The 19,766-nt window shown below is 39.8% G+C and overlaps 1 protein-coding gene across 1 annotated transcript in view; it reads left to right on the top strand.

Annotated features, from left to right (window-relative positions):
* Window positions 1-7,560: 7,560 nt before the first annotated feature.
* The window catches only part of ITGA2 (integrin subunit alpha 2), a 91,391-nt gene continuing 79,185 nt past the window's right edge, over window positions 7,561-19,766 (top strand). Inside the window, exon 1 of the mRNA XM_019736238.2 lies at window positions 7,561-7,767. Coding sequence (XP_019591797.2) covers window positions 7,710-7,767 — 58 coding nt within the window. The 5' untranslated portion in view covers window positions 7,561-7,709. The remainder of the gene's footprint in view (window positions 7,768-19,766) is intronic.

Raw genomic sequence — 19,766 nt, 5'->3', positions numbered from 1 at the left:
GTAGAGATAAAAGCCATATCTGCCCATTTAGTGGTGGAGGATAGCAGGGGCCTCTACCAGCAGAGACCAGCAAAAGCCAGGACTGAGCACATGTGTGTAAGTTGCACCCCAGGGATGCAAGAAATAGTTCAAGGGTTGAGGGCCCTACACATACAAGTGGGAACAGTGAGAGGAGGACACTTGGGCATTTGCATGAATGGGATCTCATTTGTACTGAGAGACTGGCAAGGCTGGCAAGTTTCAGTTAACAAAGATGTGAAAGTCACACCTTTATGTACACAAGCATGATGTGGGCCACAACTCTATGAAGGAGATAAACTGCATGACCATAGCCTACCATGTGAAAATATATGGTTTTAAAGGCTTTAAAATGTGGTCCCCTGACATTTAAGCCTTGAAACATCTTCAATTACCTTCAGATCTAGAGATTTTTGATGGCATAAGCCACCTTCCTTATAACTGCATTTTTATAAAGGTTCATACTGAAACTAAAGGGCCTCATTCCACGGAATGGCATAAACCAGGCTGAACTTCCGTATTCTCTGCTCTTACACCTCATATGCTTTCAGCTTTAGCAAGACTCCTAAGACAATATGTGGTCATGGGATTTCAAGCTCACTGAGGACAGCCAGTTAACATGTTGGTTCTCACCACAGTGCCTCGCTCATTACATTGCACATGGTAGGTGCTAAATAGATGTGTGTTGGTGAATGAACAAATGACAAAAGTGAAGTTACTAGCAAGATTCTCAACTTAATCCAAGTGAAGTACCATGTTAGAAATTACAAGAATTTGTGAGAAAAAGAGAGGTAGGAAGTCTGGAAGAGAACTATGTGGGAAACCGAAAGACAAATACTAGAAGACCATGAAATGGACCAAAGTTTGTTCGCCAGAAACAGAAGTTTTGCTTTCTCATATACAATAATAGGAGATGTAGAAGCAGAAAAGATTCAGATCATGATCAAGACTGAGATTCCTGGCAAAACATAAGTTCAAAGTCTTTTGAAGCTCACCCATCTTCACTGATTTCATTCTTTTGATAATGTGTAAACAGAGCTCACTGGCCTGCCAGTCAAGTAAATCCTAATGGCAAAATTGGCTCAGTTTGACTTTTTTGATGTTAAACATTTGAAATTCATTTCCATCTAAAAGGACAGATTCCAATCTAATGATGCAATGAAAATTACTTCAAATAAAATAGGAGTTAGTGTCATTCATAGGAAACACTAAAAGTTAAATTGCAAAGTGGTTGAGAAAGGAGGGAAGGAGGGATCTTGGCTTCAGAAAAGAATAAAAACTACCTAAAGAATCAAAGATTGTATATTCTTGGCAGAGAACTTTGAGAAAAAATACTTCATCATGAGTGGTTGTATGAGTGTGTCAAACTAAATAAGATGCTGCATTGAGTTAAAATTACATCCCATAGAATCAGGACTCTAGGCAGGCCATGGAAAACTAAAGGTGCTTGAGCAAGTTAAAGTTATAGGGCAATGGAAATGGTGAGTAATTAAAGAGGAAGTCAGTCCACAGAGAGGAGAATGGAGCAGTTACACACAGGAAAAGACAAGAACTCACACCATCCTTACAAGTTGTACAGGGTGAGCTGTGTTCTTTCTTTCCAGTCTCCTCTTCAGATCCCTGAGACCTGGCTGTAATCCACGCTTTGAGTTCTCTGAAATTTCCTCAGATCCTTTCAATTAACTATTCTTTGACTTAGGCTAGTTTAAGTAAGACTGGTTTTTTCCCCTTGAAAAATAACTGATCTCTAGCTGAAACATCTAAGTTTTCTAGAGAAGGAAAGTAGCAGAGAGCCATACAGTTTAGCTTGATCCATCATATGACATGTTTCTTAAAAAAAAACACCAAAAAAAAACTTGAAGTACATGTGAACAATGTTTTCCCTTCATTGAGCTTTTCCATGTTTAAGAAATAAACTTCTTAATGTTAGCCATTAGTTAAACAAATGTGTTTATTCATTAGTACAGCAAATAGTTATTGAGCATCAACGCTGTGTCAGGACCTGTTTTACGTATACTGTGAGTGAAAGAACTTAATGAGACATGTTCACTCTCCTCAAGGATTTTCCATAGGAAAAACATAAGCTACATAAACACATAAATACAAGGAATAAAAACATAAACACAAGGAAAAAATCCTACTTAAACTGGGTTAAAAGAAAAAGATAAAATATTAGGAGGACACAGGAGCGTTTCATGGAAGTTAAGGTAGGAAGTGCAGCCAGATCTTATAAATGACTGGAAACAGAACATAGAAAAAGATAAAGAACTAAAAAATCTCTCTCTCTCTCTCTCTCTCTCTCTCTCTCTCTCTCTCTCTCCCTCCCCACCCCTTTTCCCCCACACCATTTGTGTACACCTCAGTTTCTTAATCGCTCATTTCTGCATCTCTGTTTTGTATGAATAGCTGCAAACTGACTTTTTTTATGCTCATTAAAGAAAATAGCCCCAAGTGAACATAAGTTCCTATTCTGCGTGGTGAGCAAAGCCTCTCTAGAATCTTTATACCCTAAATACAAATTTCTGGGAGAGAATTTGAAGGATCCGGCTTGGGTCAGGTGTCTACCCATATACCAGAAGTAAGGTTATGTGAGTCAGTGACTTCTGGAGGGGAGTCATGACAAACTCAGAATGACCTGTGGGCAGAACTGGCTGATTGTTTTTCCTGTCTGCCACACACATGAATAATGAGAACAATAATAACAGATAAGGACAGTCAACCTTAGTAGTGCTGGTATAGAAGTATGAGTAAAATGCGTAGGAGTATTGATGAGTAGGGAGCTGGAGAACATAGAATTAATTATTTTACTTTCGTTTATTGGGATTTTTTTGTTTTTAAGTTGCAAGTTTCTTTTTTATTTTTGACATTATGCAACTCAACCAGTGCCTGGAGGCCTGTGTATGATTCAAGCTCAGTGGACTCTGAGCACCACTCAGTCTTATAGTGGATTTACTGAGTAACGTTTGAGGAGTCACTAGTTACTTCATTTCAAATTTTCCAGGACTTATACGGAATTTCACCTTCACTACCGTAGGGAGAAGAATATGGAACTATGAGGAAATTCATTTCAATTTAGGAAGTTTTTTTAGAAACTTATTTGCCAGGTATAAGACTAAACTCTTCTGATATAAATATATATGATTTCAGAGAGCCAGCATTTAAATAAGAAGGTGGAGTATACATATACAATTCCATTCAGGTTGCACTATAATACATCCAAAGGAAAGGGTTTTTGGGGGTTTTTTGTTGTTGTTGTTGTTGTTTTTAACCAAGGGAGTCAGAAGCCAAGAAAAAAAGAAAAATTGGTTCTGAATAAAAGGGATGGGAAAGGATGGCAGGTAACATAAAATTCAATTGGAGCCTCAAAGTAGAACATTAAGAAATGGAGGAAAGGGAGAAAGCCATTCTAGGCAGAACAATAGCCGAGGGCTTAGCAAAGAAGAATGGGAGACAGGTCAGCAAATAGGTAAATATGGCCAAAGTACAGGAGGGAGGAATGGTGAGAGAGGCTGCAGAGTCAGATTGGGATTCAATTGGGAGTTTAAACATTAAAGTGCTTGAACTTTATTCTATAGACTTGGAAAGATTTTCAACAGATCAATCGTGCATTTTAGAAAGAGAACTGTGATATATTTGACAGACATTTCTCAAGAATGAACAAAGCAGGCCTTTCATTTCAAACAAAACAATTGATAGTATGTGTTGACAATAATAAAATTCAAACTTTCTATGAAAATTAAAATTTTGGAAAATGTATATCTACCAGCATGAGTTTGCCAGTTTCCCAATATGGAAAGGCTTTTCTGATGAGATAGTTAATGGTATGATTTTTTTGATATTGTGTCATGAAATGTGTCGATAGTCGGAAGAGCTGCATAACTCGGTGAACCAATACATTCCAAGTAACCAATGCCTGATGGGACAAAATCTTGCATGGGTAAAAGTCTATTGAAAGTGCTCAATAGGCCATATTAATTTTACTGCACTACACGTTGGAGGAGGTCATCGAGAATACATAATCGCTGATTAACTCACAGCTGGGCACTCGCAATCAGAGGCTCCTCACTCCCTCCCTTGCCTTTGGAATCTACCTTCTGCCCACTGTTCCCACACTAGAAGCTACTTCAAGAACTCAGCCTTGAGAGAGTAGTGTGTCCCTGATCCCATCTGGATGGTGTACATGTCTGAACCCTGTGAAGACCTCTATACAAACTCTTAAGATTCTGGTGGGTGGGTACAGAGATCCACAATTATGTCCTGTTTTTCCAACTACATATCTATGTGATTAATTCATATAATTTCACTGAAACTGCATATCACAACAAATGGAATGCAGAAGCAGATATGAGAATCCAAGTGTTTATTGTTAAGCCAGATATTAAAAAGATTGGCAAATACATAAAATAATGCAATTCTCATGAATTTTTTTTATTTTGGGAAATATAGTTATTTTTCATAAAATATGTTATTTGTGTTAAAATTCAATAGCCTCATTATTATTTTAAAATGAATTAACATATAAATGTTGGAAAATTTATCTGTTTCAACTTCTTATGTGGTGACTATTGGTAGAAATAATCCACATAAACAGAAATTCTTTGGGGTCCTCAATATTTTTTCCAGCTTTAAGATGTAACTGACAGTTACAAAGTATATATATTTAAAATGTACAAAGTTATGTTTTGATATTTGTATACAATTTGAAATGACTACCAAAGTCGAGCTATTTAATATATCCATCATTTCACATAGTGACTTTGTGTGTCTATATAAGTGTGATGAGAACCCTTAAGATTTACTCTCTTAGCAAATTTCAAGTATACAATACAGTATTATTAACTATAGTCACCATGCAGCATATTTGATTCCCAGAGCTTATTCGTCGTATAACTGAAAGTTTGTACCCTAAGATCAACATCTCCCTATTTTCCTTGCCCCCAGGCCCTGGTAGCCATCATTCTAGTCTCTGTACTATGATTTGACTTTTTCAGATTCCATGCGTAAGGAGATCATATAGTAACTGTCTTTCTCTATCTGGCTTATTTCACTTAGCATCAAGTCTTCCAGGTCATTCATGTGATCGCAAATGGAGGAATTTCCTTCTTTTTTATGGCTGAATAATATTATACATACATATACAGAGGGTGCCAAAAAATGTATGCACATTTTAAAAAAGAAAAACCTATTAAAATAGTAATACTCAATATATACCAACAACAAAAAAGTCACGTTTCACTTCTGCAATTACAATAGGTGTGCAAAGTGGTTACCATCAGCATTCAGACGCTTCTGATTACAATGAACTACTGCTTGAGCAACATTGACCAAAGTGTCCACTTGTATACATTTTTTTAGGCACCCCTGGTATATGTGTGTGTATATATATATATATATATACATATATATATATGTGTGTGTATGTATATATATATATATATATGTACATATATATATATATGTACATATATATGTCACATTTTAATACATTCATCCATGGGATCCTCAGTTTTAAGAGTGTAAAGGGCTCCTGAGACCAAAGAGTTTAAGAAGCCCTCCCTTAATCTTATTTCCTCCTCAGAATGTGGAGTCCAGCACAATTACACCTAGATAGGATAGTTGCTAGGAATTTTAAGGCAGGAGTTCTCACTGTTTCGTCTCAGGAAGCTTTTACACTCTTAAAATTAACGTGGAGCAGGAGTTGGCTCTTTGTTTCTTGAAATTTAAAATTTTTGCCTGCTCTGGAAAAATATAACTTGTGATTTATTCTGTACCTCATGCCAGCAAAATGTTAATTTGTCCAGTTCTGAGCACAAAAGCAAGAAGAGTCCATTTTCCTTTTCAGCACCCAAAGACAAAGCACAAATTCCTGCCTTACGTGAAGGGAACTACCCTGTCTCCCAAACAAGGGTCTGTTCCAAACACTTACTCACATTTCAGTGAGTCAAAAGGAAACAGACAGATATTCATCTCTCTGAAACCTGGCTGGTTTCCCACAAGAAGTCTATGAAGAGAGTCAAGGTTGGGTGTCAGGGTTAGTGAGCGGCCACCTAAGAGATCACAGGTGATATCTGGAGTCTTAGTAAGCAGGTGAGTACCATAGGCAGGTCAGGAAAAAAGGCCTTCAAGTGTTGTTAGGATTAGTAAGTAGTTAGTCAGTGACAGAAGAGAAAACAGATAAGAACCGGGGGCTATACATTTTGAATTTAAAAGTATTGAGTTTATAGTCATAATTATAAGCAGTAGCATTTGATGTATACCAATTTAATACTTTTTAAAAATGTTTTATTGGGGAACAGTGTTTCTCCAGGGCCCATCAGCTCCAAGTCGCTGTCCTTCAATCTAGTTGTGGAGGGTGCAGCTCACTGGCCCACATGGGAATCGAACGGGCAATGGCCCCCTGAGCCATCCTGCCACCCCCCAATTTAATACTTTAAAACTTTAAGACTCCAGCCCTAACTATGGTAAAGGGAGCTTTGATTTTTGCCATTTAAGTCCTTCCCACCTTGAACCACTTTGCTTTCTGGTGACAGTATTCTAATCATTCTATTCTGCTTATACTGCAGTACCAGCTCCACAAAGATTTGGAATGGTGATAATGATGATTAGACTAATAACTCCTTAGATTTAATTTATCGAAACATTTGATTACTTCACAAAAGTAGTCACTGAACAAATTCTGGTTTCAGCAATATAATGGGAATTTGTGGGTAGAAAAATCAGATTTAAAGAAAACTGAATATCCTGTTTCCTAGATTGGTACGTAAAAATCTCAGATATGATTATAGAATGTTCTCTTTCCAGACATAAGACTGAAATGATGGGGGGAAATGGTCACCGTGTAATACAGAAAAAGAGGAAGAGTCACAAGTTCATAAATGGGCTTTCTTCTCTGTTGGCGTCTTGTTGTAAATCGCTTAAACTTAGTAGACAAATCAGCTCCTTATTCTCTTGGAGGAGACGAATGAATGAGGATTTATATCACACACACACACACACACACACACACACACACACACACACCACTCTTGCAGCAGGTCTGGCTTAAATATCACCTCGGATAATCATAACTTGTGAGCAGATCTTTCCTGATGAGTTAGTTTCTAACCTGGTCATTCTGCTCCTATTTTTGTCCGTTTCTCCACCCACTTGGAAAAGGCAGAGAAAGCCACGCACCGCGGAGCCCCTAAGAGCTGTAGCTTAGGGCTCGCGGCTCCCCTGGCCCTCCCATCCCTGCCAGGACCCGGGAGCCACAAAGGGCTGCAGGAGGGCCAGGGTTCTCCACGCAGGCGGGCGTCAGGCTGTCAGGGGCTGGGTAGTGCCCGTCGGAAGTGCGGGGCAAGTCCCGTCCAGGGACAATCGCCAGGCGCGCCGTCCCCATTCCCACGGCTTCCAGGCCTCCAGGGCTCGGTTTGAAAGATTAAGGTGCGGCTTCCGTGGGTGTGAAGGAGCTCAGGTGTAGCCCACGGGCTGCAGGGCTGAGGCTCGGCGGGGCGGGGCCGGGGCAGATCCGGCGGTTGCCGAGGCCGAGGGGCGGGCGGGGGCGGGCCTTGGCGCCTCAGGAGCTGCCAGCCAACTTGTCCCTGCTCTCACCCGGGGAAGGAGAGAAGCCCTCGGAACGGTTTCTTTAGTCTCTGGGTTCTAGGGTTCCTCTGCAATCCCAGAGCAGCTCCAGTCTCCAGGGCAGTGTCAAGATGCGGCCCAGACGGACAGGGGGCGCGCCGCTGCGACTGGTATTAGTGCTCAGTCAAGGTAAGCGAGGAGTTTGCTCCGCATTGGCTGCAGGGGAGACCTGCGCGGGTCCCGAGGGAAGGCGGGAGGGGTTATGGTGGACCAGGACGCAGGCAGCCGGCGTCTCCGCTCTGGTTCACGTGGACCCTGGCTCTCAGCCATCCGGAGCCAGATGGAGAGAGACTCCCCAACCCCACTCTCCCCCACCTTGGTGTCCCCATTAAGGCATGTCTCACTCTATCTGTTAAGCACTCTTTAAAGTCACCTCAATGCGAGCTTTGGTTTTAGGCACACACGCACCCGCACACATGTGTGGAGAGTGGAGACGAGTGGGTGTCCCGGGGTTCAGGAATCCTGCAGCCTGGCTTATGCAGGTGCCGTGCCAGACCCGCACCAGTTCAGTGGGTCCCGGGAATCCGGTTCTGGGCAGCAGCCTGCACCTCCTCAGAGCCTGGTGGCTATGGCTATGCAGAAGCGCAGGAGGCCCAGGTGCTGTTTGTTCAGTCCAAGGGTGTGAATAACGCCCTCTTTTCTTCAGGATGCAGCACTGATGTTTCTTGCCATAGGGGACATAGAAAAACCTAGCGCCTCTTAAATACTTGGCAGAGGGGAACTCTTCCTTTCTTTCTGCCTTCCTCTTATTGTTGTAACGTCGTCTGTTCAACGAATGTAAACTCAGGCCAGGAAAAGTTCTTTCCACTTTCTTGATCTTGGCCGCCACAACAAGAGAACCGAGCAGCAGCTCCAGCTGCAGGACGGTGAGAGGGGGGCCCACCCGTCACCTGACTTCTTTTGTGCTGAGTGGGGGAATGAAGCTGGGGAGCCCAGCTGCTGTGCCACCACTGGGCATCAAGAAGACTTTCTCCAGACCTTACCCTGGGCCTCACGTGTAGCTACTTTAAGAACCTTAGTTTCCTTGGTGAGTGGGAGTGGCATTTGTATTTTGTAGTTTAAACAGCCATCAAAACAAAAACATGGTCTCTGATTTTCAAATGTTTTTACAAAGAAGATAAATGTGTCCTAAACTGTCCTCCTTTGAGGCACTTAGCCAGTCACTATTCTTTATTGTGGAAGAAACCTAATCCAGATGACCATGTAGCATGTTTTCCAGGTCACAGAGAACAGAGAAATAGCCCCACCATTCCCACCCCTAGCAGCAGTAGGCATCATTAGATTTTCTGTCTAACACTGTTGCTTCACAGATACTCTCTGCTGGGCCCCCAAGAGTGATTTGAGGGGCCATCAACCATAACCTAGGGGTTTCATACAAAGTTGGATTCACATTGAAAATCGCCCTGGAATACCACAACCTTCCCAAGAGCTAATAGACATTTAATTCCAAGCTTTTCATCTCTTTTTAATTGCCCATTATTAACAGAAGCTATGGAAACATAACATCATTTTCTTTTCTTCGAAGTGTTCAGGCTTGTTTTTCAAACAGCAGTGAGAAATACTTTAGTGGAATGTATTGCTTTAAGGCATGAAGTCAAGTACAGAGATTTCAACCTGGAGTTAGTTCATAAGGACAACTCAGTGAGAGCAAGCAGAGGTGATTTAAAATGACACATGTAAAAATATTTTGTATTGTTACTTCTTCCTCCTGCTCCATGTATTTGCATACTCAAGGAACAGGTTTCCTCTTCATTTAGGATGATCATAAGAAAGCTTTGCCATTTGTGATGTCAGTCAAGGTTCTTCGGGAAGCAGCATCATTTTTTTGGTACCATGAATATCCAAGATTAACATAAATAATTGATATTTATGTTATTTACAATATTTCTGTCAGGTCAGTGATAGCTGAAATTTTGTGTGGCATTACCCTATGTGTATAAAGCTTTTGAGGATTCATATTACTATACACACATATATGGTTATTTATAAGTTGTATGCATGTACAATTGTGTAATATAAATATCTCAAATTAAAATGTTAGAGAGATGTGTGTGTTTATATATCTCGCATCCTCTCTAGCATACAAGCCAAACACTGCAGAAACTTAAAAACCTCAAATCTCATTTTAACACTTAGATTCAAATTCACTTTCCATAAACCTTCTCTTGGGTTTTTAAGAAAAAAGTTGTGCTCATAGTTTAGTTCCATTACCTCTCAATGGTCATTCCTTTGTTTAAGTGCTTGCAATCATTGAAATGGTAATTAGCGGTTGAGGATGGAAAAGAAAGACCATAAGAGGCCTAGATAATCCAGAAACTAAATAACAGGTCTGCAGAGGCCAGGGAAATGTAATTTTTAAATGCACAACCTCACTTACATTTTTCTATTGTGTTGCCAACCCAAGGGTAGTCCTTCCCCCTGGTTTCTAGGTTTCTTCTCTCACTATCTCTGGTACCCTGCCCCAGAGTCACCCCCTCTTTAATGAATAAATTCAAATCTTCTCCCTCATTTCCCCTTAGGCTGTAAATATTTTAATTTCTCTCATAGTTAGCAATTCCTCCGTTTAACATGTAATTTGGCAGCTCTTTCCTCCTGAAATACCCTCCACTTCTGGCTTCTGTTCTCTCTGTTTTTTCTCTTATCTTCCTGGCTGCTCTTTCTTAGTCTCCTTCACAGGCTCCTGTGTTTGGCCTAGTCCTTGTTGGTGTTTGCAGAGTGTCATCCTGGGTCATCTTCCTCCTCATTCTACCAACTCTGACTGAGCTAGTTCCAGCTCAAGTCCTATCTCCAACCAGACTTCTCCCTGACTTCCGGGTTAGTGTTTCCGTCCACTACCAATATTTCACCTGAATGTTGTATAATCACATCAAACTCAACATGTCCTCAACTGAAGTCAATACTCGTCCTCCAGAATTTTCTCTTACCTTGTCTATTGTTGCTTAATGGCAGCATTCTCATGAAAACACGACACCAGGAAGCTTTTCCTTGTTTTCAACCTCACGGCCAGTCTCCAACTTCTGTCCATTCTCCTCCCAACTCATGCAACTTGTGCTACCACCCAGTTTAAGCGTTTTTGTTTGTTTGTTTGTTTTGGGTTTTTTTGTTGTTTTTTTTAGTATCTGAGCTATTATAGTTTTCAAATTAGTTTTCCTGTTTTTGTCTCTTATCCCTCCAGTCCAGTCTCCTCATTGTCACCAATGTTATTTTTCTAAACACTTATCTGTATCCAATCACTCCCTTGCTTCAAACATTTGGTGCCTCCCCATCTCACGAGGATAAATTTCTTGGCATGTCAGAAAAAGTCCTTTGCCATCTGGCTGCAGCCTACCTATTCAGCCTTTTCTCTGCCACACTCCTCCTGTACACTCTTACAAGCACACACAATACACTTATGCATGCACACTATACACACACCCTCAAAGTCATGTATGTACATCTGTGCACACCCCTCTGTGTTCTGACTGCACCTGACTATACCACACATTTAGTGTTAGCGTATTTTCCAGACTATTCCCTTTGACTTCTCTGCCTGATGCTTTCCCCCCTTTTCTCTCATCCCATTGCTCTGTGTTCTGTGTTACAAGAGACAACCCCAAGCAAAATTGTAGAGTAGGGAAGTTTTTCTTTTACAATAAAAAAGAAAGTTTGAGGCAACCTCTCATGGCTGGGACCCACCTAATCTCCCTCTCGGCCCTCATCCTCAGCCCCTCAACAGCCTTAGGCCACCCTCTGATAAAGTAACCCCATGGCTCTCCAGCTACCATTGCGCAACCTCCACTAAGCTTTGCTGTCTTAAATAACTGGTTCACAAGCCGATTTAAATTCGTGGATTAGAGCTCAGGTTTTAGTATTTAAAAACAATTACTCATATGTGTCTGATGTACAGACAGGTTTGGAAGTAACTGCTTAAATATTAGCACTGTACCTCCTCTTTCCTAACAAATTAAAATTCCAGTGTTGCCTGCACCACCTTGTTGTGAGATGACCACCAAGACAGGTAGATTTCAACACCAAGAGTCAGTGAATGAGTCATTTTGAATGAATTCCCTCTAACGTGGGTGATGACTGCTCTTAATGTGCTAACAGCCTTGGGCATATTAAAAGGGAAAAGTCTGTTAATGTGAAGAGATGAGCTTCTAATGATGGAATTTTAGATATTCAGCAAAATAAAGACACACATTCATTCAGTGTGTCAAAAATAAAGAATTTCAGGAAGCATGGGGAAAATATTTGGGACCAAAAGTCTCATCCTGACACGTAAATGTTACCACTGAAGTCCAAGCTTTAGTCTGTACTATCAGCCCTGCTTAACTTGAGATCTTAGTGAAAGATTCAGTACTGCATAAAAGAGAAAGAACCATGGGTGGCTGTCACTCTAATCATCACGTTAATGATGTGGAGGGTTTTGTGGGGGTGTTTTTTTTGTTTTGTTTTGTTTTTCATTTCTAACTAATGAAATACCTGGACATACACACACAAAGGAATGGCTCTCTAAAGAGAAGAATCTTCATACCACAAATCCTGAGACATCAATAGATGCTCTGTAAGAAAGTGAATCCTAGATGATCCATAGGTACTTTGTTGATCTGGCTACAGTGCATTCCATAAAACTAGATTTGATCATATTTGTATGCAGTAACTGCTTTATGTAAGGCCATGGGCTAGGCCCAATGTGAAACCATGGGAAACTTGAAACATGGTCCAGAGAAGTCATATTCTTATTTGAAAAACAAGTTCAAGTATGATGGATGGACACTGTCTCAGCCCCTGCAGGGGGCCTAACCAGCTCCAGACCGTGCCATCCTCCTTTCTGACGGAAGTCCACTTACTGGGTTACCCCACTTCTCTGTACAACTAGGAGATCCAGGGGACATCGAAGTGTGATAGGACTGAGGCAGTCCTGGTGGTCCCATACCCCTCACCAGTGTCGCATTAGACGTGGGCATGTAATGCAACTTTGGCCAAAGAGATATGTAGGGAGATCTGCTCAGGGACAGTGGGGAAGGAATTGTTCATTCCTAAGAGAGACACTGGTTAAGAAACATGGTCATATCTAGATGTGAAGCTTGGGGCAGGTGTAGGCATCTTGCAACCATGATGTTAGCTAGCATAAGGATAAAGCCAATACACTGGCTTAGTAGAAAGACAGAAAGAGAGCAGATCCTTTATATTGTCTTTGAGTTTCTGAATTATTGAAATTTAGAGCCATCATACCTCTTGATGTCTTAAAAAAAACTTGCATGTAATTTAAAATTTAATTATGTGTTTTTGTTTTGGTGTATTGTCTATGCTTATAACAGAGATGTAACCTTTCTGCAACATAATAGATGTCATATGGTAGCATATAATTTATTGTTAAATGCGTGGCACAGAACTAAATGTTGAGTTCAGAGGATGGAGAAAAATCACTGTGACACAGTGATTTTTAAGTATCAGGCCCCCAGAGAAATCTTCATGGGGGCAGAAAAGAAGCATTACAATTCAGATCTGCTGTGAAAGGCATCCAAGAGCTCAGAGTCCAGTTCTCTGCTTTTTAAACGGCTGTGAGTGATAACATGGTGGTATGAGATAGAGAGTAACATGCCCAGGAATAGGACCTAGTCTCCTAGTTCCTGGGTCATATGTTTTAGATGCTTGAATGGGAAGGAAGAAGGTCATTATGCCCAAAACACGTTATTCACAGTGAGTTAAGGCTGAGAGGTTAGTCAGCACCCAACCATGAAGGGCCTTGTAAACCATGGTAAGGGGCCTGGATTTTATCCTGAGGACAATGGGAAGGTTTTGAAGGGCCTTAAGCAAGAGAGTGACATAATCAGATTGGCTCCTTAGGAAGATCACTCTGGGGGCAGGGAGGTTAGTGGGTTTAATGGAGAGACCAGACTGAAAGCACCAAGACCACTTAGAAAAGCATTGGTTCTGGTTTTTTCAGTTTAGTGTGCCAATTGAGAGATGATGGTGGCAAGCACTCCAACAGTGGCAGTAGGGAAAGATAGCAGGGGACAGATTTGAAAGATGTTAAGGAAGAATGGACAGGATTTGGTGATTGATTTATTATGGTAGCAGCATGAGAGGGAGAACATATGACTGAAGCCTAGGTGTCTGATGGGGACAACTCAATGGAGTGCTATTTGTTGGCACGAGGTGCTGAAGGAAGGCAAGTTAGACAAAAACAATGATCCATTCATGCTGACAGGTTGAATTTGAGACTTTCAGGTGTATACATCTACTTAGTAGATAGTTATAGTGGTTGTAGCAACAGGAGAGAGAGCAAGATGCGGATAGAGATTTAAGAGTCACAGGCATCTAGAGAGTACAGAAGCTATGGCATTGATGAGTCAGGCAAAGCGAGACTCGGCAAAGCCAGTGCCCAAAGGACTACCTCGAAGGGATGCCAAGGGAGAGAGAAGGAGCAGCTACAGTAGCAGAAAGAAGAGCGTGGGAAGTGGGGCAGCACAGAAATGTTTTGAAAAGGAAGAGTTGGTCACTAGGTTCGACTTCTTCCTAGAAGTCAAGCAAGCCGGACAGCCTTGTCCAGCGCAGTCTCCGTGGAATAAAAAAGGTAGAAACCAGATGGACTGGGCTGAGGAGTAAACGGCAGGTGAGGAAATGTACATGGTGTCATCAAGTTTGGCAGTAAGAAAGAGGAGAGAGTGACTAGAGGGATGAGATGGAAGCAACTGCTTTTAATGAACATGAGAAAGACTTGCATAGAAATTACTATAATGAGAGATTTTTTTTTCACTTCTGTTACTTTTGGAACTGCAGAATACACTTATAATCTTTGCAAATTCCATTGAGGCATCTGTATGTGGCAGGGTCCCTAACAGAAGAGAAACTGGGGGCAGAGGAGGAGCACAGATGTCTATCTGAACGGTACTATCAGAGAAAAGGGAGAGGAGGGAAAGTGGACAACCCACAACAACAGCTCTGGCAACAGATGAGAAGCCACCGATGATCATATGAAGGAAGGCAAAGTAGGTTCTGGGTTATGAAGTGGAGGGCATGTTAACTGATGAGAGAAAGGGGAAGCTAGCTGACCAAGGCATGCAAAGAGGGAAGGAGCTATGGAAATAGGCACCTCCCACCTGCTGATGTGGCTGCTTGATTGATAAGAGAGCTGTTGTGTACTTGTTTGTTTTAGAACATATTTACCACACTAAAGTACTTGTAATTAATAAGTTTAGTGCCCTTCTTAGGGTGTGTATTATATATTACAATATTCCAGTTCTGGTAGTAGAGTTAATATCAGTGCTTTAGTTAGATTTCCTAAAAAAAAGGTTCTTTTACAGCTGTAGATTTATGTTTCTCCAGTTAAGCTTTTAATTCTTTATTTCTATCCAGTATGATGAAGAGCCTCAAAGTAGTATTTTGAGAAGACACAGTCCCATGCAGCAGGGAATTACTGTTGGTTTTGAAAGGTTGTTTGTAAACATTAAAGCCTTTTATTCTGTGTAGCTCAGTGGTGTTTTCAAAGCATCTTAAAACATTTTTAATTAATCATGTAAATTAGAAAAAAAATGTCTATTCTTAATTTTGTTAAAGTTATAATTAGTTCAAAGTGCTTATATTCAAGTGTTTTATCCAGTCTGTACCTGCTGACTCTCATAGTACATATAAATGACATATACTAAGTATAAATTCGAACTGCATATTTAGCTAATATTTTCAGGTCCATAGAGTATTGGGACAGTCAATTTTCAAATATATGTTTTTCCTTTGAGAGAGTTGTCTGTTCTATTGCCCACAATTCATAGAAATTGTGCAGTTTTGTCAGTGAAGATTTCTGTATTATTATTCTATGTTCTGAAAGGGTGGCTACAATTCTTTCTTAGTTTAAAGTGACTAGAGACAGTTTTTATGACAGAAGCCATACGTAACTCCTGATCACGGAAAAGCTTTCTGTATAAAAATAAGATTAATAGAGCAGTGGAAGTAAAAAGTGGCGGACACTGTATTGTCCGTGTGAGAGGTTATTTCATTGTGTTTTGAAAAGCATGAGCAAAGCTATTGCGCCCATGGATGCCTTGAACATTGGCAGTTGTCATTCTCCCTGATTCGTTTGAAGGTGGCCTTTGTGTGTCTTTGTGCGGGCCTGACCTTATTTCCATGGATACCATGTAGAAATGCAGACTGAATACAAGCTGGCTTCTGGTTCATTCAGTCAGATAACTCTATTCCAAATTGTTTACCAGATACCCTCAATTCCTTTAATCAAATAGCTACTTGGATGCTTGTTAGAATATGAGCACTGAACCTTCTGGACTGTATAACCTTTTCAGAACCATATTTTGAATGCTAGCGCATAAAAATAAATATTTCAGAATAATTGACATAGTTTTCTGTATACTTACTAACATAGTTCCCTAGGGGGGAAAAAGGAAAAACTTAGCCTTGGCAATCAGGATACTTTAATGTGACCTTTATTTTCCTTTCAGCGTAAAAATGTAATAAATAGCCCGAATTAAAAAAAAAAGTCTTAATGCAAAATTGAAAGATGATTAAATAAATAATTTATGTAAATGTCACAGTGTTTTAGTCCATTCCAGCTGCTGTAACAAATTACCATAGGCTGGGTGATTTATAACCAACCGAAATCTATTTCCAACAATTACAGAGGCTGGGAAGTCCAAGATCTAAGCGCCAGCATGGTCGCCTGCTGGTGAGAGCCCTCTTCCTGGTTCCTAGCTGGCAGTGCCTTTTTGTATGCCCTCATATGGTGGAAGGGGCTAGGGGTCTCTCTGGAGCCTCTTTTATAAGGCACTAATCCCATTCACGAGGATGAAGGCTAAGCACCTCCCAAAGGCCCCACTTCCTAATACCATCATCTTTGGGGGTTAGGATTTCTACATGAGTTTCATGGGACATAAGCATTCAGATCATAGCACATAATAATTAAGAAATCTCTTTATTATTACTCTATTTAATTTTGGCCCCAAACAATCAGACTTTAATACATTAGGGTCATTTTATTATTATTATTAATTATTTAATTAATTAATTTGTTTATTTGTTTTTTGCTATGGCTCAAGTGAGATATGACTTTAGCCCTTTTTAAGAGTGCAGTCTCATGATCTCTTCCCTTTGTCCGTGTTCTCTCTCTGAAATACAATTTAACTTCTGATTCCTATCCTGCACATCATTTAAGTCTCAATTTCTTTGAGGCTCAAGCACCCAGGAAGTCTTCCCAACCCTTAATCCAGTCTAGGTGTCCTCCTCCCATCGACCCTTTCATAGCAGTTGTCACCTTCTATTTCAATCATCTGTTTACTCGGCTCTAACTCGTACAGTTTGCAAACTCCGAGAAGACATGTCTTCTTCGCTTGCTCCAAGTTGAATTTTGTCGAATGATGATGAATGCACGAGACATGTATGACAGCTACTGGAACGCAGATTGAAGACACACTTTTTGAATGAATGCCAAGCTGAAAACTTCCTAGTTCTTTCCAGTTAGTATATGGAAAAACCTCTCTATTTGCAGGTTTCTCTGAATTTGCTAAAATAGTCCTTTAGTAGATTATTTTTTTCACTTTGACAAAGTTTGTTTGTTTTTGAAATGTTTCTCCTTTGTCTTGAAATGTCTAACTAGGATAACTTTATTTACAAGTAACAAGGGGAACTGAAGTATTAGGACAGTGCAGACATCTTTTGCCCCTTTTCCTATTCTGAACCCTTTTCTATTCTCATAAAATAGCATCTTCAGCTTGACTCTCTCTTCTAATGAAGACTCTTTAAGATCACCTCGCATCTTATTTATCATTATATTCCCACGACCTAGCATATAGTAAGTGCCCAGAAAATGATTGGTTAAAAAAAAAAATGTTAAAACTAGAATTCATATAATTATGAGGTAAATATGTCCATTGAAATACTAAACTTGATTAGTAATTTCAATTTATAGAAGCTTTTCTTTATAAAACAGAATTTTGAATATTTTAATAGAAAAATGACATGCTAAATATTCATCTTAACAGAAAAATATTTATATATTTTTTTTGATATAAGTATAAATGTGATTTTTTTCATATGTATGTACTGACCATTTATATGAAAATAAGTGATTTACTTGTTTTCACTTGATGCCTTTGGATATACTTTTCCACATGAGCTTTATATTTATAAGTTTACATTAATGCATCCGGCCATGTCATGGTTAACTATTATCCCATTGTTGGGTATTTAGGTTGTTTCCTGTGGGTTTTTTCTTCCTACTGTAAATAAGGTTACTATAAATATCATTGTACAAGAAGCTTTTTCTTTTTCTTTTTCTTTTTTTTTTTCTTCCTTTGGACGATTTCCAGAAGAGGCATTACTGGGTCAAAGATTATGTATTTTTTAGCTCTTGTTGCATATTGAACAGTTTAGTCATCAGTAATGTGTGAATTTATCAATTTCACCAAGAGAAGATTTTAATTTACTTGTAGTTTTTAAGCTTTTTGTCATTTGATGGATGTAAAGTGGCGCTTCATATTTTAATTCTCATTATTTCTGTTCATCGGGGTATTTTTTTATGTTGCAATTTAAAAAATTCCTATCTTTTAAAAAATATGTGTACATTAGGATGTTTTAGAATTTAGACCTAGAAACAACCCCAAGGGATCATCTAGTAAATACCTCATTTTTATAATAACCAGCTTTGGAAAGGACAGAAGCCAAGGACTCCAACGTGCAGTGCGCTAGCCATCATTACAAGATGTCCCTTCCAAATTTCTTCTCAAAATCTCTTTGACAAACTTCCCTTTGTCACCTATTTCCCACAGGCTGACTATAGTCCATTTTCACTTAAGGAGTGGCAATCTTCTAGTATAGTTAAAATTTCCATATTTCCATGGGTTAGAACCCTTTAGGGGAAGAGAGAAGATATTTGCCAGAAGACTTGATTCTAAGTAACCAAATGTGGAGATTTTTCTGATTAGCTATTGCCATGGAACCAATCACCCTAAAACTTAGTGGTTTAAAATAGTAACCATCATTTGTTATCTCTCATGGTTTTTTAAGTAGATCTTTGAGAATAGTTTGGCTGGGCAGTTCTGGTCAGAGCCTCTTGTGTGGTTACCATCAGAGTGGAGGAGGTTCTTTCTTTTCATGAGGTCTCATCAGGTGTTTCTCCTGCATGGCCTTGTCTAACCTAGACTCAGAAATCATGCAACTGCATCTGTTCATCAAAGGAATCACAAAGTCCCACCTAGATTCTTGGGGAGAAGATTTCCTCTGCCTCTTGATGGGAAGACTGTCAAGTAATTCCCAGACATGTTTTAAAAGCACCCCAGTAACTTAATCAACTTACTGGTACTTACAAGACTGTGCATTGCTTAGATCAGAGTTGTTCAATGTTGGCATTATTGACATTTGGGGCCAGATCATTATTTCTGGAGACAGGGTGTCAGGGAGGTGGCTGCAGGAGCTGTCCTGTGCATTGTAGGATGTTGAGAGACATCACTGGGCTCCATCCACTAGATGCCAGTAGCCACCCCTACACATACAGTGTAACAAACAAGAATGTGTCCAGACATTACCAAATGCCCCAAGGGACAAAATAGTCCCCATTTGAGAACCACTACACTAAACAAACATATATTAAACATATTTAATGTTCATAACGTCATGGGAAAACTCCAGCTCTGAAGAATAAATTAAATGCCATTTTTCTGGGTGGCTTTGGATAAGTCACAAGCAAACTATTGCCTGCCTTACTGGGCCATTGGGAGAATCAAATGGGATTATGAATGCAAAAGTAGTTTGCACACAGTAAAAGTATATGTAATGTTATTTTTTTTTAAATCCATAAACTTGATAGTCATCTGTTTTTATCATTCATTTTTTAAAGGGACATTTATGGCATGCCTATCATACGGCAGTAGAGTGTTAGACACTGGGAATTGCAGAATTCCATGAGAATTCAAGGCAACCCCTCCAGGAGCTGTACTTTCCATTTCTAACATCAATTGTGGAGAAGAATGATAACACCTAGGTCCTTACTTAACATAAAATTTGACACTCAAAACAAAGACTTTTAAAGAAAAATGGCACTTTTCTTTCTTAATGAATGCAAGGGGAATGTTACTATATTACAATTTTCCAAAAGCAGTTAGTTGTAAGGGTCATTTTGTGCTTTTGGTTTTATACTACTT

Source organism: Rhinolophus sinicus, linkage group LG03 (genome assembly GCF_036562045.2).
Source record: "Rhinolophus sinicus isolate RSC01 linkage group LG03, ASM3656204v1, whole genome shotgun sequence".
Taxonomy (NCBI): domain Eukaryota; kingdom Metazoa; phylum Chordata; class Mammalia; order Chiroptera; family Rhinolophidae; genus Rhinolophus; species Rhinolophus sinicus.
Note: the sequence above shows the minus strand (reverse complement) of the source record. Positions and strands in the feature narration are given on the sequence as shown.